The sequence below is a fragment of the Meriones unguiculatus genome, chromosome 18, assembly GCF_030254825.1.
Source record: "Meriones unguiculatus strain TT.TT164.6M chromosome 18, Bangor_MerUng_6.1, whole genome shotgun sequence".
NCBI lineage: Eukaryota > Metazoa > Chordata > Mammalia > Rodentia > Muridae > Meriones > Meriones unguiculatus.
Genome location: NC_083365.1, coordinates 27381649 through 27397163, shown reverse-complemented (window position 1 = coordinate 27397163; position 15515 = coordinate 27381649). Strand labels below are relative to the sequence as shown.

The 15515-nt window shown below is 38.1% G+C and overlaps 1 protein-coding gene across 1 annotated transcript in view; it reads right to left on the bottom strand.

Annotated features, from left to right (window-relative positions):
• Aqr (aquarius intron-binding spliceosomal factor) overlaps positions 1 to 15515 on the bottom strand; it is a 73747-nt gene that overhangs the window by 24082 nt on the left and 34150 nt on the right. The window contains exons 16-21 of the mRNA XM_021649474.2: positions 14629 to 14770; positions 10472 to 10650; positions 7120 to 7287; positions 5638 to 5807; positions 2694 to 2935; positions 237 to 383 (exon numbers count right to left, since the gene is read on the bottom strand). Of these exons, the coding sequence (XP_021505149.1) occupies positions 237 to 383; positions 2694 to 2935; positions 5638 to 5807; positions 7120 to 7287; positions 10472 to 10650; positions 14629 to 14770 (1048 nt within the window). The remainder of the gene's footprint in view (positions 1 to 236; positions 384 to 2693; positions 2936 to 5637; positions 5808 to 7119; positions 7288 to 10471; positions 10651 to 14628; positions 14771 to 15515) is intronic.

The following is a 15515-nucleotide window of genomic DNA, read 5'->3' as shown; positions in this document are numbered from 1 at the left end:
TGTCACCCAGGAGGTCCACACTCACGTGCCAGTGGCTGTGTAATGCTGACTTTTCAGTACCAGGCAACATTTCCTTTTGAAACGCAACTACATAATGATCTAAAATTTCCCTGTTATTCAGACAATTGATGGAACTGAAGGGAAAAAGCCCTAACATTGGAAACAAAAGTATCCCAAGGCTTTAAAAGGCTAAGAATTTAAAAACAAGTTTGTAACAAGGGAGGCAGTCAAATTACCGTTTGGGCTGGTTGTAAGGATAAGGACCTCTATTGGGAATAACATGAGGCTCCACAATTAAGGTCTTTGCTTCTTCCGTGTCATCTTCTTCTCCATCTGTATCTTTCCTTTTCTTCCCTTTGGCACTTCTTACTGGGAAAGTTATTCTACAAAAGCAAAACCCCCATTCACTTAAAATAAAAAATGTGCAAGCCAGGTGGGGTTCCAGACTGAGATAAGGAGTGGACATGAGCCCCCATCCCTAACCCAGAAGCTATGTTCAACTGTCAGCCATATGAAAAGGAAAAATTAGTTTTTTCCAATGGAATCTCACCAGGTACACAAACCTCACTAAAGGGCAGGGCTCATGCCCAGCACTAGATGGCCTCCACTAGATAAATTCAATGATCTTTCTAGTTTTTCTCATAATGCTTTATTTGGGCTTAAAAAAAGTATTTGTCTTTTGCTTTTATATATGGTTTCTGACTTTGTTTTTATGTGGGTTTTTACACACATGTGTCTGCATGTGTGTTTTTCATGCTTCTTCATTGTTTGTTTTTCTGGTTTTAGTCTTTTTTGCCTTTTGTCTGTTTTTTTTCCAAAACTGGGGAGGGGACACTGGAGTTGGAAGGTAAGGAGGCAAGAATGTTTTGGGAGGACATGAGGGATCAGAATATATTGCATAAATTTATTTTTAACAAAAAAGAAGTAACTACTATCTCATGCATGACATTCCATGGAAAATAAACAAAAGTACAGGAAAGACTTGTGATTTCTACATAAACTTTGAAATAAAAGAAGATCTACAATTACTAAAATGAGTGTTAAGTCTTCCATTTGGGGAAAAAGTCATCCAATTAATGGAAAATCAAAGAGGCATTAACTATCTGTCATATGCACTGTAAAGGACTTCATTCATGTTCATTTATTCAGACAACTTAAAGAGACTGGTTTCAAAGAACACAGACTCTCAGAGACTTACAGCCAGAAAAGAGATTTCCCTAAAGAAAGAAGGACCAGCAGAGGCCAATACAAATAGCCAAGCTTTGCCAGAGCACAGAGAACAGCAGAGAAAAGGAAGACAGACAACCTGGAGTCTTATGTGGCACCTCTGGAACACCAGGCTTTAGGCAAGAGGTTCTTAGTCTTGGGTGAGAAGCCAATGCTTTTAATTGAACCAAAAAAAATTTAATCCTTTATGTATGTACATATGTATGTATGTACTTTTTCTAAGCTTTCTATTTCTTAAAGTACAGAGAGTCAAAAGTTGTCTAGAACTTAAGTAGCAAAGAAATTACCTTACTGACAGGAGGAAGCACTCACTTCTCAAGTAAGGGAGTGAATGGCTCTATCTAGCAAAAGGCATCTAAGAGTTCAAGAGAGAAAGGATGGAAGTATTACATCATGCACATCTAAGGGCCTAGAGAAGCAGAAGTTGGGAGGCAAGGGACAGAGACTGTTCTTAACACAGAGTCTACGCTTCAGCAAGAGCTATGAGAATATACAGGTAAATAAATAAAAACCCGGGGACAAGAACGTTTTTTGTAATAAACAAAATTTAGGGACAAAAGGAGGAAGCCTAGGTATCACTATTATGAAAGACATGTTGTACATATGCTGGTTACTGTATTTATGTTTAATAGGTATGTGGAAGTTGTGTGCACTGGTTTCCAGCTAAAGAAGCAGGATCTGAATACTACCAAAGGGCATCTTGGTATACAGCTTCTGATGTTTATGAACAAACTTGGGCAACAACCAATGGCTCCACACACCTCAGTCTATTCCTACTCAAGAGCTAAAGCCACTTGACATTAACATAACTCCATTTTGAGTACATATTTAATATCCATGAAAACATGAAATGGAATATGCTCCAGAATTGTAAACATTTGGGGTACTCAGACAAAACTCACAACGTTTTGAATTTTGGAACATTTTGGCTTTTGGACTTTCAGATTAGGAAGGTCCAATTGGTGATATCTATGAAAATATTTCAAAATCTAAAAAGGTCCCAAACCCAAAATATATCTGGCTACAAATACTTCAAATAAAGGACACTCTACCTGTACTTAAAAGCTGCAAAAGGCAGGCAGAGTTGAAAGAAAACTTTAGCTTCTTAAAGTTAAATGAAATTCAGCATCACAGGAGTTAGGGGGACACACGAGGCTACTTGTGAGAGGTACACAGACTTCTTCAGTCAGCTACTATATTCACATAGTTCTTTTCAAATCACAGACACTTACTGATCTCTTTTAGACATGAAGCTACTTTTAATGTCCTCTTAAAATAGCGTCTGTACTAAGGGTCAGGAATAGATTCAAATAGAACAGTCTTATCCCAGTGATTATTACAGCAAAGGTAAGGACTGCCAAAACGAAAGCCAGACACAATGCTCAAAACTCACTTAGTCACCAGTGCTGATGCTAGGGCAGACACACTGCAGAATCACTGCTAAGAGCATAGCCATTGGACTTTACCTGAAAGGAGGTATTTGTAGAGCTGGGTCATTCACAGTCACTTTGACATTATGACCAGGAAAGCTGGCTTTTAGATGGTCAATGGAGAGAAAAGTATCATTGAAATCCAGGGTAGCAATCTGATTGGGCATTTTTGAATAATGGGCACTACTTGGGTCCCCATAACCTAAAATGATGTCATGCAGCCAGTCTGGTACCACACAGTCGGTATTCATCAGATTCCGAATAGTCTCCAACACAGCCTGTCAGTAAAGGGACAGAAAAGTAACATGTCAGTTGACATCTCAAACATTTGCACTTCACTGGAATGCAGAGCTGACGGCACCGATCCGGAATGCCCATGTGTTTCAAGGCAAGAAGCTATTTTCTGCTGACAGGTGCTTGGCAAGACTGAATCAACAGCTATATTTTCAGCTGATACCATACACTGAGTCAAACAAAAGAACTAAGTTAGCATGAACAGTTTATCCACCAAGAATTCGTTTAGACAGAATGACATAAATGAGCTTGCCACTTAACTCCTATTGAGTGGGATGAAAATAAGATTCATGTCAATCCCATACCAAAAAAAAAAAAGGTACAGAAAACTACAGAACAAGCCTTTAAAAACAAGTGCTTCCTTATGAACTTGACTTTTCCCCTCTTGATAGTGCAAAGACCTTCAGTGAAATGCACCCCAATTTGTATACACTAAAATTAGCACTGGAAGAAATAACTACAAAAGCAAACATAACAGAAATGTCACAAACCATGAAGAATTAAAGAACCTGGGCTACAATAAAAGGGTATTAGAGCACTTAGCATATATTCATCAAGAGGAGTTAATAGAGCCAAGAACATTTTTAGCCTATTCAAACCCATTCTGATAAAGTAACATATCCCAATATGTAAATCAGGAGGCAAGGCCTAATTTCAAAGGACACAGCAAGTAAACCAACTATTTTTTTTTTTTTTTTTTTAATTCAGGGACATAGCACAGTTTCAATAAGGGACAGTTAAGTGATGGACAGGCAAATGAGTAATTCATGCAACACTGCCATCTAAGGAAATTCTAAATCTAATAGAGATGAAGGAAGACAGGGACCATGACAAAGAGCAGTGGATCTGACAATCAGTAAAGGATTGTACAAAATACAAAGGAACGCACCACAGCAGATGAAAGAACTCAAGAAGTTAAACAGCAATAAACCAAATAATCCAATTAAAAAATGGGGTACAGAGCTAAACAGAGAATTCTCTATAGAATATCGAATGGCAGAGAAACACTTAAAGAAATGCTCAACATCCTTAGTCATCAGGGAAATGAAAATCAAAACGACTCTGAGATTTTACCTTTCATCCATCAGAATGGTTAAGATCAAAAACTCAAGTGACAACACATTTTGTAGAGGATGTGGAGAAAGGGGAACCCTCCTCCAGTGCTGGTGGTAATGTAAACTTGTACAACCATTTTGGATATCAATCTGGCACTTTCTCAGACAATTAGGAATAGCGCTTCCTCAAGATCCAGCTATACCACTCCTAGGCATGTATCCATAACATGCTCAAGTACACAACAAGGACATTTGCTCAATCAACCGTGTTCATAGCAGCTTTATTTGTAATAGCCAGAAGCTGGAAACAACCCATATGTCCTTCAACTGAGGAATGGATACAGAAATTGTGGTACATTTACACAATGAAATATTACTCAGCAATTAAAAACAAGGAAATCGTGAAATTAGCAGGAAAATGGTGGGAACTAGAAAAGATCATCCCAGAAGCAGAAGAACACATATGGTATGTACTCACTGATAAGTGGATATTAGACATATAATATAGGATAATCATACTAAAATCTGTACACCTAAAGAAGCTAAGCAAGAAGGAGGACCCTGGGTAAGACGATCAATCCTCATCCAGAAAGGCAAACAGGATGGACACTGGAAGACGCAGAAAACAGGAAACAGGGCAGAAGCCTACCACAGAGGGCCTCTGAAAGACTCTACCCAGCAGGGTATTAAAACAGATACTGAGACTCATAGCCAAACTTTGGGCAGAGTGCAGGGAATCTTATGAAAGAAGGGAGAGATTAGAAAGACCTGAAGGGAAGAGAAGCTCTATAAGGAGAGCAACAGAACCAAAATATCTGGTCACAGGGGTGTTTTCTGAGACTGATACTTGAACCAAGAACCATTCATGGAGATAACCTAGAACCCCTCTACAGATGTCATGGTGGTTCAGATTCCAAGTTAGGTCCCTAATAAGGGGAAAGGGGCTGTCTCTGACATGAACTCAGTGGCTGGCTCTTTGATCACCTCCCCCTGAATTGGGGCAGCCTTACCAGACCATAGAGGAAGACAATGAAGACAATCCTGAGGAGACTAGAGTCAGATGGAAGGGGAGGAGGACCTCCCCTATCAGTGGACCAGGAGAGGGGGCATGGGAGAAGAGGAAGGGAAGGCAGGATTGGGAGGGGACGAGGGAAGGGGTTAAAGCTGGGATACAAATTGAATAAATTGTAATAAATTTTAAAAAGATATTAAAATAAACAAAAGAAAGAAAGAAGGAAAGAAAGGAAGGAAGGAAGGAAGGAAGGAAGGAAGGAAGGAAGGAAGAAAGAAAGAAGGAAAGAAAGAAAGAGATCTATCTAGTAAATGGATGAACAATGAATGAACAGTTTTCCTCACCTCATTCTGGGCATAAACAGCACCTCCTTTAAAAAGCCAGAAGGAAACTGACCTTCAGAGCAAAACCTGAATTCATCTATAAATTTCCAATTTCTCCAAAAGCCAGAACAGATTTAGCAGACGGATTTCCTTAAATGTCATATTTAATTAATATGCTATGAATTTAAGACTGAAGTTAATATCTGCTTGAAGCCCTCTACCCAACATGTATGTGTTCCTATCTTTAGATTACATTACTAGGATGTAAGGACTTTTAGCTACAGAACTGACATTACCTTAAAGTTATTCTCTTTTGGTTTCCTCCTCATTATGACATTGAAAGTGTCATACACATCTTCTGCTCCATTTTGTATAGTATTGGTCATATCCTGTTGATACTGGTTTGGATCCAAAAACACTCGAAATGTCCTTGACTCCCCTCTAAGATTGGGTCTGGGTTCAGGTCCTAGATATTTTTAAGAATGTTAAATGAAATATGTGTTTCTTTTATAGAAATAATAAGCCACCAAACAAACTTGCAATATCCACCTCCGTGACCAATTACACATTTCAGATTTACAGTTAAAAGTATACTCCCCCTTTCCTAAGCTCTTGTCATTTCTTACAACTCTTATCATATGCTGATGAAATTCCATGGAATGTAACTTTGTGAAGATAATCCTAACTAAAACAGGAGAGCTTAGAGGTCATAGATCTTTGGTAATAGTCCTCACCTATTAGGGACTCACATGGGAGCTCAGATCAAGTATTTTCAGAATAAGTACACACACAGTTAGATGCCTTCAGATTTGTGTGTGTTAGATTTTAGGAATTAAGAAATAGCCTTTCTATTTTTTAATTTGACCGTAGGTTTACTACTTTTCTCAACTTTCCACATTCTACCTAATATCACCATTTGGAAAGAAATTTACATACATATTTCATATTTCATAGATATATGAAAAATGAATATTTGAAAGCGCAGAGGCTTCTGCCTGGGCCTCGGCTTCCTCTCTTTTTCTGGGGCCTAACTTTGGTCTCAGTTTGTGGCACAATATCCTACCTACATTTCATTCCCTTCTGTCTCCTTTAAGTCTAGAATTGGATAGCCTAAGCATCAGAAATCTAACAGTAGCCTGATCTCAGAATTACAGGTCAGGTGAATTCAAGGTTTGAGGAAGGTTAGCTACCAAACTGTGAAGGATACATGGCCACCCATAGAGCTGTAACTTAGTAGTGTGTACTCTGGAAAGGAGTCTGGACAACATCAAGAATTTCAGACATCACAAGTAATACCCAAGAGGAGCAAACTGACCCCATGAAACAGCTTTTAAAGCTACTCATTTGTTTGTGTGTTGTACTGTTTTCATATTTGTGTGCATGCCTGTATGTGTGTGTAGAGGCCAGAGCGATTACAAATGTGTGCTACTATACCTGGCATGCTTAGAAATATTAAAAATCTTATATTTTCCATTATCTATTAGAGAAATTTTTGAAAAGCACAAAGTAGTTGTACATACTTATAAAGTACATTGGAAAATTCAATACATCTAACTGTTTTTTTTTTTTTCCTCACAGTGCTGCGGATCAAACCTAGGGCATACACAGCACATGCTAAGCAAGTGCCCTCTCACCAGAAATTACCTATCTAAAGTTGTGAAGTAAGTACTAAGTACTTTACACAGTCTTTTGTGTTTACTAGATAAAACAACTAAATTTTACCAAGAAGGATAGGTCAGAAATGTATCATTCTCTCTCTCACACTCAGATGACCATACCGTCTTCGATGACTCGCCCTTTGTCATCCAGCATGCCCTGGATTTCACAGCCTCTGACGTATACCAGGCCAACTTGCTCAATAAAAGGTCTCCTCCTGTCAAACTTAGTGCCATAAGGTTTTGTGGGACGCACAGTAATTAAAAAGCACACGTCGTGTTTGCGAAGACCTAATAAAACAGAAAGGCACTTTTACTTTATTAGAATTAGATTGCTTTTGGTCTTTCATTGGTGAATTCTTAACCTTTTTAAAAGAGAGGAGATTTTAAAATATTAAAAATAAAAGGGATGACCAATAATGTATTTCATAATATAACACAAATATGTTTCTTATAGTTTTTAATATTCAATATTTCATAACAGTAATTAAGAGGAAGATCTTTTAAGAATTAAAATTAGAAATGTCTGTGTCATGAATTAATTACAGAGTAAGACTTCCAAGTCAGGTTACAGATCCAAAATTGGACATTCATCACCATTTTTATTTTTAATTCTTATTAAGTAACTGAAAATATGGCTAGCATATAATTCATAGACATCAAGTTTCTACCGTCAGCTTTAGTGATCCATCAGTGTCATTCCAACAGCATAAGTGAACCACCCTAAAACAGGTTAACTCAAGAATAACTTGTCCAGGATAACTGACCCAGGAGTGCCAGCCACAGAATATGGTTCAAAGTACATTTCAGTCAGCACACAGGGCAATCTTTTCATGTAAATGTCAAGAGACAAGAGATTGGTGTCAAAGTCCAACGCTTCCCTCTGGTTTCCAGGCTGCATCAATGACGCCAACACGGGAAGAACAGGGGCACAAAGTGTTACACCTTGCCATGGAATGTCATCACTCCATCTTTGTTTCTTTCAGATCTATTAGTTTTAGCCATTAATGAGAGGAATGAAAAGTTACCTGCTTGTAAGTGTCTGCTTATAACTGTGGGAAGAGGACACTTGGCTACAATGTGACTGTGGCTCATAGGCCTTTTGTAGTGTTTGAGTATAAGAAAGCCAAAAGTAACTCAAATCTGAAGAACAAAAGTAGATGAAAGGGCAGAATGGGCAATGAGAACCATGAAGAATGACACCCTGCCAAGTTGTGTTGCCATACAACTTCCAGTCTTTACAACTCAATTGTCTACACTTTACAGACAAAGAAGAGGTCCTGAGAAGACCCCATTAATGCAGGAGACTTTTTGAAACCAATATGGATGGCTGCCTGCACAGCCCTCCAAGATCAGACGATTACACAGGGGACACCTTAGGTCTACACTTAAGAAGGCTGCACTATGAACTAAACGTGGTGGCACACACCTGTGATCCCAGCACTCAGGGAGGCAGAGGCAAGGACATCTCTGTGAGTTTGAGGGCAGCTTGTGTACAAAGTGAGTCCAGTACAGCCAGGGCTACACAGAGAAACCCTGTCTCAAAAAACAAAAAGTCTGTACTACAATGAGCTTGCCTTTCTTCTCAGCATTTGTAACCATCTACCTTCTTTGTGTGTGTGTGTGTTTGTTTTAGGTGTTTTTAGAAGCAAAATCCAATGTTGTTTCCACATATGGTTATAATAAAGATAAGGATCCAAGCTTCAAGTTTGGAGGGAACGAAGAATTCTGTAATTTTTAGTTGAAACATTTCAAAGCCATTGTGTTTGAAAGACAACATTCGTTATTATTTACAGTCCTCCTCTCACTGTCTGCTATAGTCTCTAATCAACAGAGGGCTCAACTTGGACCGTGCCTTTCAGAAGAGCACTTCGCTTTTAATATGTGCCAGACTATAAGTCATTGAACCCCAAGTACTCACAGCACCCTGTCTTGTCCATCAAATTCTAATCATTCTACTTTTCATTCTGTCTGAGGCCTATGACAACAGAGGGAGGGAGAGGAAGAAAAGGAATGTAAAAGGGTCCAGGGATAGGGACAAAGGGAAAGAAAGCAATTAAGAAATATATTTAAAAAAAAAAATCTCCCTCAGGTATTTCAAGTAGCAATCCTCAGGACAATGGAGGGAGAGTGTCTTCTCTCCCCTTAACCTTATAAGGAAGACCTGTCATCTCCTGTAAAACATCTTTAAAAATCTCCAACCATTACTATTTCAGAGAGTGCCAATAAATTAGTTCATTTTATTGTCCCATATGTAAAATAGTGCTAGATAACTCATTAAATTTCAAGGGGTAATAAATACAAGACTATCTCTTGTAACTAATGATTCCTCAAGGCCCAGAATTCACAAAGGAGCACAATGTTCTACACCTATAATGCAACAGACTGGAGCTCACAGAAAGATGAAAGACTCCAAACAATCCATTACAAAAGATACCCACCAAAGCAGCCATTTGTCAAACATTTGGCCAACTTCATTGCTGTGTTCCTTTAGAATTCCTTTTTAAGTCTAACATATGCTCCTCACAATTACTGCTATGCTGGGAGCTATAATTTCTGAAAACCAATCCATTATAGGGCTATCCCTTTCCTTCTGGCATCTGAACAAGGTAGCAGGAGACTAAATCTCCTGGCTGCTATCTCTCACCACAGGGCAAGTGGGAGCTGCTAGACAGCTGGGTATGTGTGTATGTGAGTGTGTGTGCAGTGATACAAAAGTGCCCTCTTCCGTCAGTTCAGGAGCCACTGCTTACACGGGTGTTTAAGAAAGTTTGAACTCGTTTTACTTAGTGTTTTGGAAGATAGCTCTCAAAAAGCTAATGATGTACAACTAGCACTGCTAAAACATTAGGTAGTAAGAAAAAATAAAATAAATAACTAGTTTACTTTCTTGTCAGTTATCACACAGCCTCAAGTAAACCTAGCATCACTGATCCTATCCATCTTTCTTCTTCTGGTAAAATAAACCATTTTCTTCTGACCTGCCTCATTCCACGTCTCCTCCCCAGATTCCTCTCCTGATCTCGTCGTTCTCAGTAAGGTACGCATCTCTTTTCTGTTCCGGCTGCTTTCATCTTTTCAAAATATTCCTATCTCTGCTTACACTGCAAATGTGTATAGTTATATGCGTCTCCTTTTTAGGACACACCAGTGCCTTTATATCCACTCTACAGCAAACACTGTACTAAATTTACAGTTTCTGCTCAGCTTCTTTATAGACTGCAATCTTTAGAATACTCTGACAGCTATATTTTGTTATTAAAATATTGAAATACTAAAAATACTCTTGTATGACTCTTCATATTTTACTACTAATTACAAAGACAACTACAATGGTTTAAATCAAATTTTAAGAATAAAACTGAATCAAAGTATAAAAGGCAACATTAGTAAAAAATACTCTACCAATGTTTAAATGAAAAGGTATACACCAAAGAGACAAAAGATAGAGTCACTTGTTAAAGTGCCAAGTTACCTTCCCATTCATCCTTGATGTGGTCTCTGACATTCAGATTGATGGTGACATCTGCGCGAACTCGGGTTGGCCAGTTCTCGCCAATGTTAGGTTTGGCAACCTCGACTACAGTGAAAGCCACAATGGGCTGAGCCATTCGAGCCCAACCACCAAACACCACACCACCATACTCAGATTGCCTGAAAATCCAAAGCAGTGGTTGATTACACAAACAAGAACTTTACAACTTTACACGAGTACAGTGTGGAAGAATGCACGTTTACTCGTAGTTAATTGGTAGCTAGCTCTGGTTACTTATGGTAAGGGCCCTTTCTTCTTAAAGGCTGAATAGTATGCTAGATTGTGTAAGTGGATACACACTGCCTTTACTTGTTTATTTCTACACAGACACAGATTGTTTCCTTGTCTTGACTGTTGACAATGGTGCTGCAATGAGCATGAAGTACAGGTATCTCTTCAAGACAGTGATTTTATTTCCTATTAACATATGTCCACAAGTAGGAATATTCCATCATATGGTTCCATTTTAATTTGGAGAAATGTCTGTACTGTATAACAGCTGTACAATTATATACCCAACACCAATGCATAAGGCTTTCATTTTCTTTCTCTCTCTTCTTTTTTCCTTTCCTTTCCCCTCTCCTCCCCTCTCCTCTTCTCTCCTTTCCTTTTCTTTCTTTCTCTACACCAGGATGGCCTCGAACTCAGAGATCCATCTGTTTCTGCCTGCCTGAGTTCTGGGATTACAGGCGTGTACCACTGCATCGCATCCACATGGCTTTCATTTTCTTAATAACCTAGACAACAGTTATCTTCCTTCTTAACAAGATGAGTGACTATCCAGTGGCTGGATCTTCATTTCCCTGATGATTACAGGCCTGAGCACCACTTGTTTATAGCTGCTGGCTAACTTTACATCTTCATTGTAAGCATGTTCATTTAGGATTTTTGACATTCTTTCTGTTTTATAAAATTAACTTTTTGTGTTGAGTTTTTTATGTTCCTTACACTTCTGACATTAATCCATAATTAGATAAGAGCTGCAAGTATTTCCTCGAATTCCGTAGGTTTCCCTCTCATTGCCCCTTTGTTGTACAGAGGCTCTTTTGTTGGATGCACTCTACTCACTGTTGTTACATTTTTGCTTTTGCTTCTCCTTATTTTGGTGTAATACCCAAAGACAAAAACCAAAGCAAAACAAAAAATGTTAAGTGCAATGTTATGGAAACCTTTTCTCTGTTTTCTTCCAGGAAGTGCACGTTCTTAAGACTTAATTTTAACCTATTGGAATTCATGTGCTACTATAAGGCAGTGATTTGTTTTTTTCTGCTTGTTTTTTTTTTTCATGCAGATCTAGTTTTCTCTATTGAAAAACACTTACTTCACTGTATATTCTCAATACAAGTGTTTTATATATGTAATATGTATTTATACATATATAAATTACATATATAAATAGGTGTAAATATATATGTAAACAGGTATAAATATATAAAATGTTATATATACACACAAACAAGAATATATATATTCATTCTTGGGCTTTCTACTGCTGTCTATTTGTGTAAGTCCTAAGGTTTTTCGTTTTTTTTGTTTGTTTGTTTGTTTGTTTTGAAGACAGAGTTCTTTGTGTAGCCTTGGCTGTTCTAGAACACACTCTGTAGTAGACCAGGCTGGCCTTGACCTCAGAGAACCAAGTGACTCTGCCTCCCAAGGCTGGGATTAAAGGTGTATACCTCCACTGCTATATGTTTCGAAGGGTTTGCTCATATGGCATCTCCTTTCTTTCAAAGGACAGTTTTACTTAGATTTACTTTACCCTTTTCCTCTCTGAAAATAATTTCAATTATTCACATTTTATCTTTTGTTCTTTACGTTCTCATACAATGCTTAAAATACACTTTTAGAACAAACTATTACTTAAAAACTTAAAAACATCCAAGAATCTTCGTTGGGATATACTACCTTAAATCTCTTAAAGTATCTAATCACCTACAAAAGATCACAGGGGGAAATTGTTATCAGCTAGCAGCAGTGATACCCAAATATTCATTCCTAGGTATATTACTTTAACTTTCATTAAAAATTAACTTAAATTTTTATATTAAATGGTGTATTTGGAACAGACTAAGGTAACACTTTGAAACAAAGTTAATCCCAAAAATGACATTCCAAAAAATTTAAATTACAGCTACTATGAAGATTCTGTGCTGTAACAAACACTATACAACCTCATAACATCAAAGAGAAACTAAGAATAAAAGTTCTGCAATGGAGGACATGTCAGCACCGGGACAGCTTCTTGGGGGCACAAGTGGGCTTAAACCCTTGTAAGAGTCCCTGCCACTTCCTCCGCTTTTCAGCACTTTACCCCAGGACAGTCAGCACCGTCTTGTAGAACTCATCACCGTAAATGTACAATTTCGGAGTTTTAGTAAATATACCAATGCAACTACTACCACAATCCAGCTTTAGAGCATTTGTATTGTCCCTGAAGAACGATTCTTTTGTCCAAAAGCAGTCAACCTCCATCTACCCCAGGCAACCTCTTATCTGTTCCTTAATTCTTTGTTTTTTTTCACTTACAGAACTGAAACACAAAACATTAAGGACAGACTTCTACCAGTTGGAAGCATATATCTTTTACTGCTGGCCCAGTGGCTTTAGCTGTGTGCAAATACAACCTGAAACATGTAATATGTAAGAGGGCCTGGGCTTCTTTCTCACCCTTGCGGTGCAGACCAGCTCCTGCAGCAATCCCTTCATGGGCATCAGTAGCAAAACTTTAGAAGCATTTATTATTTCAAATGTGAAGAAATTAACTCCAAAAGTTAGTATTTTCTTTCATCTACCAAAAAAGTAATTTTTAAAAATCCTCTATTAATAGAGAATAAAAACCATGAGTAATTGTTTGTTTTCTTTGTGTGTGTCTGACATTTAAATTAAATATACAAGTGAATTCTATTTACTTAAGTGCTAGTTAATAAATTCCTATTTTGCAAAATGGCCAAAATTAGGCTCTAAATCTTGGCAAATAAATGCAAGGTACCCATAAATTGTAAAGAAATTTCTGGACCAACTGTTCCCACAGGGTCTGAACAATGGGCAATAATTTCAGCAAAGCTGTGGGCAGGGATGAGCAGCCAATGGATATACAAATCTCATAAAACTAGCCTACTTACTGACTCAACTGATTATTAAGTCAAAAATACTTTGTGTTGGATTTTATAGTCTCATCCAGAATAACTTCTCACATAATAATTAAAAAAGTAGAACTGTGTATAAAATAAAATATGGAAGTAAAAAATAGATAATAATCGCAGTGCCTGGCAGTTGCTCTCTATGGTTAGGAAAGACTGGAAGATACCTAAGGAGGTTCCCACTCCAGAAATTGTTGGGCTTTTCATACAAAGTCAACATCACTGTGTGTGTATAGCTGCTACGCTATTGCTTATTTGCAATCACTTGTAATGTACATAACCATTTACATAGAGTGAATGAAAAGGATTTACCCCAAATCACTCATAGGTAAAATCCCAAAATGAACCTCTATAAATCTCATGATGCAACTGTCTACCATAGCTAGAACAAAAGTCTTTTGTTAAAGAAACTCTCAAGGTAAAGCCAGAAGGTGGAGAGTCAAGTTTAAAGAGAAGAAGCCCTCAAGTAACTAGAGCTGTAAATGAATCCTGCCAATCTAGCTGAGTTCCATTGTGCTACTCAGAATGTTCTGCAACTCCCTCAGCCCTAGACAGTCCTCTGGGCACCAACTCACATTTTTAGTTACAGTCAAGGGAGCAACTGTGGTAGAGGAGCACTCCTTCATTATAAGTGTCACCCAAGACTAACAGAGCCTACTCTGGCCTACTACAGGACCACTGGCCAGCCCATGCCCTCCCCTCTTTACCCTGTTATTAATGTCTAAGCTAATCTCTACATTTCTCCCCGTCCCTGCCTAAAATGACCTCTTCTCCCTTCTCTTCAGCCCCTAGCCACACTCCCAAGATGCTGATATTGATTTTATATTTCAGCACTTCTGAAGTAAGTCCACATTATAAAAATTCTCAAATAGTGGCTATCTTTGGCAGAAATCTGATTTTCCTACGATGGTCTATCGGTTACTACACACACATTTCAAATGGCGTCACTTTACTGACCATGGCTTCATTCTGCTGACACTGTCCTCGATGTCCTGTCTAATCTCGTAGGTCGACTCTAAGCGGAAGAGATTAAAGTTCCTCAGAAGGTAGTCATGCAGAGTTAAAAACTGCAGATTCAACTTGGGGAGAGCAAGACAGCCTGGAAAGAACCAGCATTGATGATTGCATTATTCTTTTAATCAACCATCTGGTCTATAGACAGAAACCATACCAGCAACTGGAGAAGCAGCTACTGATGTTTGTGGAACAGACACATCCCCACATTTACATTTGCACACACAGTGAAGCCAGACTAGCACAGGCTGTCTTCGAGAACTGAGGGTAAAGACACAACTATTCATTCAAGTAATCTACATATCAGCATTTTACATGCAAATAGGGCTTCTTAAATGTTTCCATAGATACTTAACACTAGTACAGACTTTAGTAGCTTAAAAACTCCTTCCTCTTCACCCAGTTCAAGCCATCCAAATCCTGAAGTGCATAACATTAGCATAAACTCACCCTTCGACAAAACTTAACTCACAGGTGTAACTATAATGATGTTACTTTGGCTAATGTGACCTCCAAACATGCCTTTGGCTAGACTTAGGGTCATAGCGTTGTCTCGATGTTGTGTTAGCCCTTCTCTTATGTTACTGAACAAAGTCTTACCATTCTTTAGAGATCAAGCACTCACAGCATCATCAAAGCCCAATACATTCAACTAAAAAATCACATTAAAAAATATATCGATAGTACCACAGCAGTAATAAGAGAACTTAAAAGACAAAAAAAAAAAAAAAAAAAAAGATATGCAAGATACTCATGTTGCTTTTATTCGTAGACACTGACTTGTAATGATTCAGTGTCTCTCAGGCATAGCCTGAAGGAAAAGTGTGTCA